At 42.0% G+C, this 14,913-nt stretch overlaps 1 protein-coding gene across 1 annotated transcript in view; it reads right to left on the bottom strand.

Moving 5' to 3' along the window:
* Positions 1-1,793, bottom strand: part of LOC144769142 (serine protease 27-like) — a 152,622-nt gene extending 150,829 nt beyond the window's left edge. Inside the window, exon 1 of the mRNA XM_078653150.1 lies at positions 1,669-1,793. Within this exon, the coding sequence (XP_078509276.1) occupies positions 1,669-1,793 (125 nt within the window). The remainder of the gene's footprint in view (positions 1-1,668) is intronic.
* Positions 1,794-14,913: the final 13,120 nt, after the last annotated feature.

Here is a 14,913-nt window from a genome sequence, read left to right as displayed (position 1 = left end):
TGGGAACTACCCAGAGTACTCTCCTTCTTTTTTGTATATATATATATATATATATATATATATATATATATATATATATATATATACATATATATATATATATATACATATACACATATATATATGTTGCACCACCGCATATAAGTTGTTTCACTTGGTTTTTTTTTCCTTGAAGACACCGTACAACAGCCTATATTTCATGCAACATTTAATGGATATATAAAGTCTAAAACATTACTACCTTATTTTCCTGTTTGGTGTGTCCCAACAGATCTGTGTTATTTTTTGAGCCTCTAATGTTTAATAGCGATTAGTTCTCCTTAAACACTAAGCAGTTGTTGAACCCGACAGAACCCATTATAATAATTATCATATGTACCCAGGTTTCTGAGGGAAACTGGGTTGCCCCATTATACTTTACATTCACTGTGCTTTGTAATCAGATAGTTTGGTCAGGAAGCCAATCTAGTCAACTTTTGGTGCACAGTTGCTACCTAATAGCACACTTTTGCCCACCAAAAGACCCTCTACCACTGTATATCTACCACCCATATCTAGCATTATTGCGAGTGGTCGGAAGGGGACCCTCCTTGCACCCACACCAATGGCCCCCTGGCCTGAGCCGGAGTGCAAGTGGAATACACTTGGCCTCGCCATAATTTCTGTGGCATGGTGGCCTCTGCTAAGGAGATGTGTATCTCCTAGAGGAAAATGATGTGCGCTTTCTGACGTTTGACATTAGAGTAAATATTATATGCTTGCTCTCTGCGTGCATCAATGAGTATTCCAAGCTAGTAATTTATAATAAGTAGTAGTAGAGTAGTCATAGTATATCTCTAGTTAGTGTGATCGTACTGTGATGAACCCCCTACGTGTCATCGTATCACACCTCGTGGGTGGGACATTGTGCCATATGCACCTGTGTATAGTTTTTCCCTTGGTGTATTTTAAGAACTACAACAATGAAAAACATTAAAATGAGGAACCTTTAGCTAATGGCTTCATGTTCAAATGGTTGAAAATATCTAATCTTATTTTTGTTTGAGGTGGAAGGACTCAGACTTAAGTAGGCAACATTTGGGCTCACGCCCCAAACTCAATATCAGCATGTAGTGGGTATTTTAGTATACAGCTCATACCGTGTTGACTAAGCCACTGGACGTCAGAGGAGCCAGAAAGCTACACTCTTCTCTCTGGCATCCAAAGCTGACTAATGAGTAAGACAGGGAGCAACTAATTTAAAATACATAAAATCCCATGAACATTATAATAATGAAAACATGATAAGACATTGGGGGAAATTAACCCAATCAAACGTTACCTGGTATTTAAACAATCTATTGTGGGAACAATACAAAGCGTAATTAGAAAGCCAGTCTGCAGTTTGAAGGGTGACTAAAAGAAACAACATAGATCCAGACTTCTAGGGCTAGTATGAGACATCTTTGTCCTTGCCAGTGTTGGCTGGATGTCACAGCAGTAATCATCTCATCCAGACCAATGCCCAAACATTTGGCCGCAGCTATACAGAGAGCCCCTCTGGCATACAGGATTGCCGCATTGCTTACTATTGGGCACAGACTCTTTGGTGTGATTGCGCCAAACACAGTAGGCAAAACTCTAACGCTCCGGCACAATTAAGTTTACAGGTGGCCTCTTCTAACATACGTGGTCACTGAGGTGCACTGGTGTGTTCCTGATGCTTCCTGAATGGTGCACATCACATGGCTGCCGTCACAGCGTCCTTCTAGCGGCATATGGGGTTCGTTGGCCTGTTCGTGCACATGGACCATGACCCGATCAGTCTAGAACCACTCTCCTCACACCTTGCACAGAGGAGTCCTCTCTGCAGGGCTACCTGCGGTACATCGGTCCCTCCAAAGCTCTCCTTTTCCTCCCAGGGCATGCTGGTTTTGGCAAGCAGGCAGGGAATAGTGTTACAGGCTCCGGGAAGTAATGTCGGTTTCCCTGGTTGATCTCCCCATACCCAGCAGGGAGACTAGCTGTCCTTGGCCCTCAGTCTTGATTACAGGCAGAAGTCTTTCAGATCATCCCCTTATCATGTAGTCCATCTGGCTGCATAGCAGATGACACAGTTTTGGGGACTAAACCTCACCTTTTTATAGTCCTTTTTTAAGCATCAAATGTGATTTAGGGTCTGGCTTTTCGAAGTTTTATGTTGGGGGTCTACTCCTATTGAAGTGGGCACTTCTCCTTTTGATCTTTCTTCATGAAAAAATTATGCCACAACAGGCACAACTCTGAATCTTACTGTCCACAATGTAACTCATTGGAGTGACCAGAGTTTACACATGGATGTCAGCCACAGTGATATGTTCATCAAAGGGTTAATCACAGACCCCTAGCCCTATTCTTTGTGATTTTCTCCCTTACTGACCTGTGTCCAGGACTCTTCCTTCAGATCTATCAACGAATAAAAGAAGTCTATGAAATGTAAAGGTAGTCTGTTCTGTGTCCCCACCCAGCTCTTATGAATACACCAATCCACACATATGTCTGGGGGATTCCTCTCCTCCTCATGTCTTCAACAGGCAGGTGTGGGCTTTCTCACTGATGTAGGTCAATGGTGAGTTAAACACTTAAAAGCTGAACCTCAACAAGATGAGTGAGCCTGTAGGCATCACTCCAGTGACAAAGGGTAAAAAGGTCCTGTTTTCTACTATCGATCACTGTGGAGTATGCTGCCACCACCATGTTTGTGCTGCTTAACTGCTGGTGAAAGTGGTAGAGTCCACCACTATGAGGGTAGCACTTAGGGCACCCCTCTTGGTTGAACAAGTCAGCAATCTGTGAGACAGCTCCATGTCATGGCACTCACACATGAACTTGTTTGCCTATGATACAAATCAGCATTAGGAATCCAGAAAACAATACATCTGGGCACTCAGGGCAGGCGTATAGGTCTCTTATCATACTTAAGACTTACCTGTCCCAACAAGTACACACCCCTAGCTCCGAGGTCCATGGGCGGATAGATTCTCTGGGTGAATGGTAAGTGCTTGGTGATGTTTTAGCATTTGCAACATTTTAGTCAGCTCTTTGGCATGGTTCACAGCAGCTTCGCCATGGTGCAGATTCCAAATACTCTCAAGCACTGCTGCAGAGATGGCACAAGTAAAACTGACCACTTCAGCAGAAAATACAGACACAAAAGCAGGGTGTTGGAACAATGGAAAATGACAGAGGGTCTGAATATACCTATCCACAGAGGGTAGTGGAATACCTACTAGACTCCACAGAAAATGTTTGGGGAGCAGACCCCTCTTTGTGTATGGCCTGACTGTACTCATTCCCCCAAGAAAAAAGCTTGTTCCCTCTTTGAAACTAGCAGATCAGGGTCTTGCCCACAGATCTCCTTTACTCTTGGCAGGGGGGGTCCACTGATTGTTACCCAGAATGCCTGGCATTTATTAACAGGAAAACAACATAATTATTGGACAACAGCCTTGCCCATCCACCTTCTGTCTATTGACTGTACTTATGGGCAAACGAAAACTTGGTGGGTAGATTGCCTGAATAATAGTAAGCCACGGCTAATCACTGTAAGCCGCAATCTAGTGCATTGTTTTTGCCTATCATGCCCCCTCAGAGCGGTAACACAAGCAATTTATTATTTTTCTCAGTACGACACCCTAAGTGGAATGGGTATGCAACATATGTTGATCACCTACTCACAGTACCACAGGAACCAAGCTGTACCTACTGACAAGGCTTAAATATTTTAAACTTTTGAGGGGACTTGGCCTTTAAGTTCAGTTTGAACTATTTGTTCCCCTTGGAGCAAGACCAAGGCTGATTTGCATACGTCTGGTTCTCCTCAGAGGTGCCATGGTGTGCAAAATAACGATGGATTGGGATAAGGCCCAGTGTCTGAAATTAATTCTATCATTCAACCCATCACTCTGTGGTTTTCCTTAGTCTCTATATGCATTCAGTCTGAAGCAGAATTTCTTGTTCTACATGGGTCCTTGCCCTGTCGAGGCTCTCAGACGAGTGACAATTTTTAGATATGGTTTTGTTAAAATCTCCGTAATTCTGCTTTGTCCCGCTCCTCTTCGCGGGCAGAAATCATCTCCACTTAGCTGGTGAATTCTGAATTAGTCTAGATTTTTTTTGCTCAGTGCTAACTGGGACAGGTACCCTCAAAGCATTAGATCTACAAATGATGTTCTGCATTGCTTCACCCCCAAAGGGTAGGCAACCGCTATAAAAGTATTTGCAATGCAATAGGTCTCGCATTTGTGGGAGTTTGAGCAAATGGCATTCTAAATGACAATGCCTTTTATTTATGATCTGAAAACCCGCAAACGGTGCTTAAACATGCACTATGTCTTTATAGTTGTTGCTTATGAGAAGCAAAGCTGGCAGTAATTGTGCCTCTTTTACTGCCAGCATCGCTTCTCATAAGCAAGGACTAGAAGTACAAAGTGTGTGTTTTAGCACCGCTTGCAGGTTTTCAAACACACAAATAAAAGACATTGGGCCATATGTAGGTGGCCCAAATACCGGTCAGTAAGGGTGAAATTCGGTAAATTTCACAGTTACCGACCGGTATTTAGGCATTCGTGATGTAGGGAAGGATTCGGTATTAAGGAATCGGTAAATACCGATTCCTTAATGCCGATTCCTAATTGGCCTTGCATTTAAGGAATCGGTAATACCGATTCCTTAAATGCAATGTAGGAAACACTTTTAAGAGTGCTTTTGGGCCATAGGTATTCATTAAATACCACCAACTTCAAGTTGGTGGTAGTTACCGAATTCCTTTAAAAAAAGCACATTTTTGCTTTTTGGCACACATGCATGCCCTTAGGGCATATATGTGTGCCACATGTGCACACCCTGGCACTCTTGAAATACCTCCCGGTATTACAGATTCGGTAATACCGAATCGGTAATACCGAATGACTTCACATTCATTCCTATAGACCTCCAAGCCCATTGGAATGAATGGGTAGGTATTCCTTATTACCGAATAGGTATTACCGATTCGGTAATAAGGAAAATTAACGATTCAGTATTTTTTACCGAATATTTACCTACATCAAAAATACCGAATTTTTAATACCGAATCAGCAAAATTCGGTATTAAGAATTTGGTATTTGGCAATTACCTATATATGGCCCATTGTCATTTACAATGCCAATAGCTCAAACTCTCGCAATTACAGGATCTATTGCATTGCAAATACTGGTTACTATATTATTACTGCTTTATATTTTATAGTTAGCTGTCTTTTACAACTAGTACTAACTTCCGGTGTGAAGTCCTCTGTTGTCTATTGGATCTTATCTGTGTTACATAAGCCTGTTAATAAAACAATAAATATTATTCACCCGTTTTTCACCACATTAGGGCTGCAGCAGCTGCCTTATGTCTTTCTTACAAGAAAGAGGGTGCCATATCGCATCAATAGCCATAAGCACTGCATTTTTGCTAGGTGAAAGGGCACTCCAAAATAACAATCAATGATATGAATAATTATTCTTCATGAATATCATTCATTTGTAACTTTGAAACCCCTTGCACTGACCCTGCTGAAATCTATTGCTGAAATCTGACGGAGCATCTAAACATTATGTATCTGGCAATGAAGAAAGGGGTCACAGGGCTTAACATGAGGTAGATGAATACAAGTCGAATTCTAGGAGGCTCTTGACATTTCATCCTAGGCACGACAGCTTGCAATTACTGACAAGGCAGACAACAGAACTCAGAGTGCCTGCAAACACCAAACAAACTCAACAACCTTAACTCATTCTATTATTTTGAGCCAGCCTCGTCTCCACCAAATGTCCCCACGCGTTATACATCAGCCATGTGAAAATAGACCCAGATGGTGCAACACGGTTCCTATTTAAACCAGTGATTTAATTAATGCAAACAGAAAGGAGGTAATTTCAGATTTTTTTTTACTATAATTTAATTGCGGGTTTATATAGCGCTAGGAATCGACTCCCGGAGGAGTATCTCCACGCTTCGACCGCTGGGGAACCCGTCCTGGCTCACCCTGAGAGATGGTCCCTGATGAGTATCTCTAAGGTGCGACCAAGCATCCCCGGCGGTCTGGGGGGGCCGTTGTGAAGATGAGGCAAGCTGATGCCCAGAGTTGCAGAGTGTGGTTTCTGACTAGAGTAGGCACCGAGGCGAGAATTATCGAGTCCGCTGACCCTGGTCCACGACCCTGCCGCGTCGGGAATCGAACCCTGGTCCCGGGCCGTTCTCTGCTTACGGGTCTGCCGCCTCTAACCAGTGAGCCACACTTCTCCACTGTTTGTGATGATTACTATGGCCATAATGACTTCTTTGTTTGCCGCACTGTGTACTTACACAGAAGGTCGAGTGGAAATGTATATGGAAGCTGATCTAACAGATTCCATCTTTAGCATGCTTCTAAAGCTCTTTGCTTCTACCAATGCCTAATAGAGAAACCCCTCTTGAGTTTTCACAATTTCTAAACCAGAACACCGACTAGCAAAATAAATACTGGAATTCATTCCAAGATAAGAGGGGAAGTGTACCATAAGTGTCGACCCTTTGTCACCACTCACACAGGAAGATGATCCTTAATGTTTGGAAAGTATTCGCTCAAGGCAAACAGTTTAATGGAAACAAGTCGGATCCCGGTGAGTGATTACAAGGGAGGGGAGGGAGAGCAGAGAGTGGGTGGAGGAGCTGGAAAAAGACAATGAAAGCAATACCAGCTCTGCGCTCATGAAACAGGCGCCCTGCATTTCTGCGGGACCTAATGCATTAAAAACGAGAGTGCAGGCGGGCAAGTAGGCACGAACAGGAGTCGGGGCTGAGAAGTCACAGACTGTGGGAGAGGGCGGGGGGAGACAGGGAAGGAAATAGTGTTCGCGGTAAAGGGGCCAGTAGCCATGGAAGGATACCAATGAGGACATGACTGTCATGAGGAGGGACAAACAAGCCTAAAACCAATCAGAAGGCAGGATTTAGCACCTGAGCCAATTAAAAAGATGGGCGGAGAGTGGGAGGAGCTTACATGAGGCTTCCCCACTATACTGAATACTGCATGCCTTGCAAAGCAAGCAGCGCATGCGCTGCAACGCTAGGCTTGACCTAAATATGCTGTAGTGTAGTTCCTATCGGCCACATGCATCATTGTTGCCATTTGAGGCAAAGAGCTGTGCATCAAGAAATCGCAAATTGTTTTGCGATTTCTTAAAATTCCTTAATTGCGATTCTCAATTTGAGAATCACAATTAAGGAATCCCTTCCCCTTCATTCCTATGGGCCTAGAGGACCATAGGAATGAATAGGAAGCCATTCTCATTTTGCAATTCGCAATTAAGGAATCGTAAAATGAGAATGCTATTTCAAGGGTGCAGGGGGGGTCCAAAGGACCCCCCCCTGCACCCCTGAATGATAACTTTAAGTGCATTTTTCACACACACATGCCCAAAGTGCATGTGTGTGTGTAACCTGAAACTTCCAAAAATGCACTTTTCTGCATTTTTGAACTTTTTCGCAAATTACCATGAAGGTTAACTTCATTGTAATTTACCTCTCCCTATTTGCAAAATTAAAATGTTCATGCATTGCATTTAAGAAACCGCAAATTGCGATTTCTTAAATGCAATCGCAATTTTAGAAATCGCAACATGATTGCGATTTCTAAAATTGCGAAAAACATGATGCATCCCAATTTTGTCAATTGCATTCGCAAACGGCCGGAAATTGCGATTTGCACCGTTTGCGAATGCAATTGACAATGATGCATGTGCCCGTATATTCCCAATAGGCTCTGCGCATTGGAATAATATACCCTGCAGCTTAGAGGTAGGACTTATGTCGACTACGTCTCTGCCGAATATATTAGACTTAATTGTGAGTGCCAGCTAGCTCAGAGGTCACTAGAAACTGTGTCGAATAAACAAGAAGGGATTAGTCTCTGACAACCATATAACATGACAACTTTGTTTCCCCAGAATGAAACGTATCTCTAGAGTCGCAGAAACAATAGATAACTATTTCACTCAGTCAGATGTGCATGCTTCGTTTCACCAGAGTTGCTTGGAAATAGAGAGACGGGCGTTTTCAATAAAAGTATTTATTGAACAGTCTTATTTCTTAAGCATAAGAAATACACTGCTACAATTGAAATGCTAGTTAAGAAGTACAATGCATATAATACGAATAGTATTATAAAATAGTACTGTAAAAGCATGATATGGTTTCTAAGCCATAAACATAGAATACATAAAATGCATAAAATACATACAATAATAAAAGAGTGGCTAAAAGTACTCAACTGGTGCTTCTAACATAAGCCTACCCCGGTGTACCTAACCTAAGCCTAGTACAAGGGAAGAAGTAAGTGAGGAGGAGTTTAAGTTTCAGTATTTATCTGCCAAGAAACTGTTCAAGAATTCTCTAGGGATCTTATCAGCTTCGTACCTTGGTTTTAGGATGATAGAGGGCTGGTATCTTTCTCTCGGGACTCGATCTCCCAGCAACCCACAAGGGCAGCTTGGAAACGCCGAAGCCGTATTTCTCGGCAGGAGAAATGACAGAGTCTCTCAGTGCCTCAGTTGGAGGGTCGGCTTCCTTCAGCACTTGCAGCAGCAGGGCGTCGGGCAAGTAGTTAGTCGATCTGCTCCTGAACCACCGTGTGTTTGACTGGGCAAATGTAGGCATATTTATACCCCTGAAGGTGCCGAGTCTGACGTAAGATTGGATATAATATCGTTACTAGTGCCTCAGTTCCTTGAAAACTCCTGGATTTCTTGGATAAATTAGTATTCAAGCAGGGGGAAGTTCCTGACTGCTGAAGGCTGGTTTTACCACGAAATCAATGTGGATTCTCGGAGTTTAGTGGAAGTAGCCATGCCATATTAGGGCTGCACAGGCTATAACTGAATAAGGCAATGATTCTTTATGCCTATATAAGGACTGGGTGAATTATACCTATATATGGGCATGAATCGGGAAAAATTACACTAGGGTCCTAGATTCCCACATACCACCCACTCCACGAATATTAAGCTCAATAATACATGAGCACTAAACATATTTCAAAGCAAAGTGTCTAAAATCCCACCCCAAAATACAAAAAAATGCATTTTTGAATAGGCTTGTTCGCATGAAATGAGCATACTGTATGCAGAAAGTCATAGGCATTACATGAAATCAAATATAAACTATCAGCATATATCTTCACATTTATATAAAACGAAACTACAGTCATTAATCGATACCTGAGATCAGTCCCATAGCATAAGTATTTAACTGCGTTTGTTTTCTTTTATCTCTTTCGAGGTTGAGGCCAACTATTGTCATTTTAAGGATGTTCAAAAACATGCAATCTTGTTCTCTAAGAATAGTTCTACTTCAAGCAGATTATTCCGTGCCAAAAAGTTCTATTTAGGAAAGAGTTCAAATTAGTGGATTTGTTTTGAAAAAATGAAGGCAGAATTGCAGAGTTCAGGAACGCTCTGTGAAATAATCAAAAGTTATTCTTAGGAGTGTCCAAAGAGTCGGGAGAAAACATCAGATCATCTAGGCTCGAAAAGAAGTCGTCTACCATGGTAGGTTATAGTTGAACCACTTCAGTTAGAAGATCAAAAGTGCAGAAGTGGGGAGCATTGCCGTCAGCGTTTGATACATTAGCAGTGACCGTTGTAGATGTTACCTGTATGCCAGTAGTTCCTCGTATCTCACCCTCAGCCTGACTTGCAGGTGAGATCTCAATGAATGCCGTCATCAGAATTGGCAGCCGTTGGTGGCAACACGATGCATGAGCCGTTACAGGACCTAGCAAAGCTTAAACATCCACAGGCAGGACTGATGGATGTGTAAGACATATGTCCAACACGCATTCTTCTCCGCAAAGCAGGTATCGAAGAACAGGTAAGATGCAATTTTGCCAGATTGGTTTGAATGATAGAAACCAGGTGGTGTTCAGATCTCTTAAGTGAGCCATGCCAAGAATCTGGGAAATTCTCTCACGATATCTAATGGCAAGGAGGCATTGTTCCATGGTTGTCTGATTGTCGGCGGCTGCTGGACTTGCCATAACGGAGCAGAAGGAATAAAAATAGAATTTCCGCTACCAGTCCTAAGATGAGAGGAAGGCCGCCGAACACAGAGTGCACAAAATTTGGAAAAATGCCAAGGACTGCTTCAAATGGTGCTACCAGTCCCGAAAAAATCATCTTAAATACATGTGCGATGCCGTTGGTATCAGACATGTTTAAGATTTGGTTTAACATTTCTGCGCAATGCACTGGGCAGTTTGTTGATAATAATGCATGTATCTCTGCAGAAGACCTTGCTACTTGCAGATCATACATTTCTCTAGACGAGGTCAGTGGCACTTTTTTCTGTAAAAGAATGGTTTTCATTCTGCTTAAAGTATCAATTCGTATAGAAGAGATATTCAGTGAAGGCTACATAGCCGTTTCCCTTTCTGTCTCTGTTTTTGGATACAATATTTGCATACAACAAGTGACCGTGGACAACACAGTTACGAGATAACTTTTTCCTGGCAACATGCCACAACAGTTGTGCTCATTCAAGATAACGTAACTGCCATTGGATAGCTGCCTGAAAACCGGTATTATCATAGGAGAGGGTGAAGTGTGCAGGTGTCATGAAAGGTTATTTGCAAAACCGTTACAGGCCCCGTGTAAATTAACTTCTTTGCACAGAAGTGTACCACTTAGTGATTTTTTGCAATTATTGCCACTAAGGAAAACTTCATGTCCCCCATTCCAACACTTGTCTGTATATGGTAAAACCCAGGTCGACTTAATGTATTCTTTACCCAACCTTTTATACAGGCCCGCTGGTATATGCTCCAGACAATACTGAAACTGGAATGTCGTGACTGGAATTGAAATGTAGCCATGAATTATCCACTCAATCACAGGCTTCTCGGAAACTGTCAATTGTAATCTTTTGAGTTTTTCAATGCTCAGCACCATATAGTCTGCTCCTCTTTGTGCCAAAGAGATTTGTTTATCTGTAAGGTTAAATGCAGCAAACAATGACGTGGTATTGATTAGATGCCATGGCACATAGCCTGAACGCAGATTTTGCAACGTCCAGCCTAGCAGCATGATAGAACGTAATTGAGACTGGCCATGTTGTAACATTAACAAGTCTTGCTCTATGATGTCAATGGCAGATGACACGATGCTGTCCAAAGAATAAATTCTGGAGGACAGAGTCGTTAACCCATTGTCCGCTACAGAGAGTGCTTTCTCCAAATTAATACGATCAATTTCTCGTAGTTTCTATTTGCGTCACTTTCCAAGCTTCGTTGTATGCTGCATATATACCGGCGTATATGAAACGTTTTTGCCTTGGTTTGCGAGGTCCCAATAAGAAATCTCGTAAATCATTGCTTTCTTTAAGTAAAGATAAGTGTTGTTTAATTTCAGGAAGTGTAGATTTCTGAAGCCACTCAAGGCACGGCTTCCCTACACTGTAAGTGGTTACTATCCCTGGATTTTGTCTCTGGGAATATCTTGGATCTGGCCTATTCCATCTGAATCCTTGTGACTTGTTCAGGAATCTTTCATGACAGTTATTAGTGTCTGTTTGCCAGATAAACCATTTTTTCCAATTAGGATCAGTTCTGTTCTCTTTTAATATATATGTTACGTCTACCTCCTCATCCGAAGCGTTATTACTGTCCGGTGCAGGTTTTGGTATGGACGGTTATTTACATTTTTTATCTTAACTAAGCCAAGACAAGAAGTCTGTTGAACAGTGTCATTTAAAAACAAAATTTGTTCTGGTATAATGCAGGCTCTGAATAGTGCTTCTAAACCTTGTACCTGGCAACCTTTCGTGCCCCAGACAGTTTTTGTCTCGATGTTGTCTTCCAGTAGTCAAACCCTAAAGTAGACAGTTGAGCATACATTTTTGCAGAATAAATTTGTTTAGTATTGGTCAACATTGTTTTCATTCCTGTGTTATTTATATTTTTGATATAAACCATTTCTGGATTTGTAACATTAAACCCTGTAAAGTTTGGACATTTTTCAAAGAATTTTCTCGAACTACCTTTTGGCGGTGTTGGACAATGTTCCCATTGATTGTAATAAAACACATTTCTAGGGCTTGCAGATTTATGCAAATAATGATGACTATAATGATACATTTGTTCATAATCCGATGACCCTTCTAAGTAGTCATGTTCTGTAAATTTAGCTGACATTTCTAAATCTTTCATCATGTTGTTAATAGTATCAAAGTCCCAATCATCACAAAATGTACTGGGTGCAACAAAGTCACTCAAAAAACCTTGAATTGGTGTGGAAGCTAAGCTTCAGAAGCTCAAACGGACCATAGATGTCATAATCAGTTCTGTCCCATGCTATACCACTAGGTATAGGAACGGCTGTGATGTTCACTGCTGACAGTCCTCTTTTTTCACAATGAGATGATTTGTAAGGTTTCAGGACCAAGTTGATTTTCTTACTTGCTGTGTCCATAGTAATGTACTTTCCATCAATCATTATTCCCAAGCTCAATACTAGAACGAGCCAGAGCAGGAGGAAAAGTACACCCAATCCAATCCAAAATTCCACCCATGGTGACACCAGATATGTCTTTTCTAGTAGATGAAGGAGTTCTGTTACTTTTTTCTTGAGATTTTTGTTTGCTGGCTCATCTTCAGGTTCACTGGGATCCTAAGAAAAGTTATCGAAGTTGATAAAGTAGCCAGAGGCAGTTCTGTCAGTTGTTGGTATTGCAACAGGATTACTTGAAATCACTGGAGCTGTTTCTTGTTTCGCCATGTTTGTATAGTCAGATGTCACATCATTGTAGACAGGCGCGTCTTGACCAACTGTTATTTGGGTTTCCAGAGGTACAAGTTCCATGGCTTTGTTGCATAGTCCTTCTTTTCTTACTGCAGGTTTATCAAAGGTGATAAGTCTTTCAGTTTGACCCTCTTGGATAGTAGCTAGGTTTGGTCTTCTGCTACTTCTTGGGAGTCCACTGGGCCTACTACTTATTATTAGCCACATGATTGTGGTTTGACCAGGTAGATAGATACAACTCTGTTCTCCCTTTTACCAGCAAGGGGCTGTAGTACTACTGATCTTGTTCCTTGGATGGCCAAGACAGGTACTACTTTTCTGTAAGAAGGCCCAAATTCCTTCTTCACCGCAATTTTCTCCCTGACCAGATCCCCAATCTTTGGAGTCCAGACAGGCCTTGCTGGGACAGGTGGTTTTTCTTCAGTGGTTGTTTGCTTCAGACTTCTTCTTTTTTTGTTTAAGTCCTGTAAAATAGTCAAACGATCTTTGACATCAAAAGGTTTTTGTTCTACCACTGAAGTCTAACTATCGAGGTCTTCGATCATCATTCTAGTACCAAACATTAATTCATAGGGAGTGACTCCACCCAGAGAATTTCTTGGCAGATTGTTAAGACTACGTTGGACACTTGTTAGATGTTTGACCCACCCATCACCCGAACCTAATACCTTAGCTGTTATGGATTGCTTTATGTCACAGTTTTTTCTTTCCATTACCACATTTCCCTCAGGATGGAAGGGACTAGAGTACCGCAATGCAATGCCCAAGCTGGCCATGGCCTCCTTGTAAGCCCGAGAGCTAAACGCAGGACCCTGGTCAGAATGTAGCGTGCCAATTGCATATGTGCCGATTAAGACTTCGCAAATCCTTTATAACAGTTCTGGCGTCAGCCGAGCGCTGTGGCCACATCCAAATAAATCTTGTCCTAGTAGTTGTGGGAACACAGATGTCTTTGATGACTTCTGTATGTAGATAACCTAATGCTGTCTAACAACGGTATCTGACCTGGACTGGCTACTCTGTAGTCAGGTATCTGGTGGTTTTTGCTGCTGCTATTTCTGTTGCAGTTAGGGCAAGAAGTTGCGAATTTACACACCTCAACTCCCAGTCCCGGCCACCAGTACATCTTTTCTAATTGTATTAGAGATATCAAGATCCCTTGATGTCTCAGACCCTTTCCCATATGTGCTTTGTGTACAAAAGCAGCTCTCCGATTCCTGTTTGGAATTACTCTGTCCCCCACTCCAGGGATTTGAGCAAAAGGAACGCAGTTTGCATCAATTATGTATGTATTGGTGAGTGTATAGTTTAGAGGTAACGCTGCTTAGCTGCCTTCCATTGAGGCTTTTACTGCTAGTAGCGTTTCACCATCTATTACTCTTATCGAAAGAGTGGTTGTAGCTACGGTAGCCTTTGCAAAGCTGCCTTCGCGGCTTTATCAGCCAATGAATTCCCTGCAACGTGAACGCCATCACGCTGATGACTCAGTGTATGAATAACGTGAGTCTTTTGTAGTTCTTTCTGCAAAAGAACTACTTGTTCCCAAAGCGTTTTATGCTTAATTGTGCCTCCATTTGCGTCTTTGAAACTGTTTTGAACCCAGTACTGTAGATACTCATTGTAAGACTGGACGCAGTAATACGAATCGCACACTATTAGTGTGGGGAATTCGTGATTGGTATTTTCAAGCGCTATCTTGAAAGCCTGTAGTTCAGCTCACTGAGCTGCACAGTCTCCGAGTGATTGAGTTTTAGTGACCATAGGTCTGAATTTACCTTCGCGCCAATGACCTTTAACGATCACGCATGCAGCACTATAAGCTTGTTTAAACCCAATTGCGGGCTGTGCTGATCCGTCTGTATATATTATACAGCCGTAATGTTCTAGAGGCAGAATTTCGGTTGGCAGAGGACATTCGTATTCGTATTGTTGGAATTCTTGTGTCTTCAAGTAGGGTTCAAAAACGTATTCAACGTCTGTTGCAGCAAGAGAGTTAACCCATTGTATCCATCTTGGATGTAAAGCTTTTGCATTTGGAATGCTCGATTTCGTCACTGCCTCTAAGGCAGGTACAGGTGCAACGATCATTATACG

Source organism: Lissotriton helveticus, chromosome 7 (genome assembly GCF_964261635.1).
Source record: "Lissotriton helveticus chromosome 7, aLisHel1.1, whole genome shotgun sequence".
Taxonomy (NCBI): Eukaryota; Metazoa; Chordata; class Amphibia; order Caudata; family Salamandridae; genus Lissotriton; species Lissotriton helveticus.
This window is presented reverse-complemented; position numbering and strand designations above follow the sequence as displayed.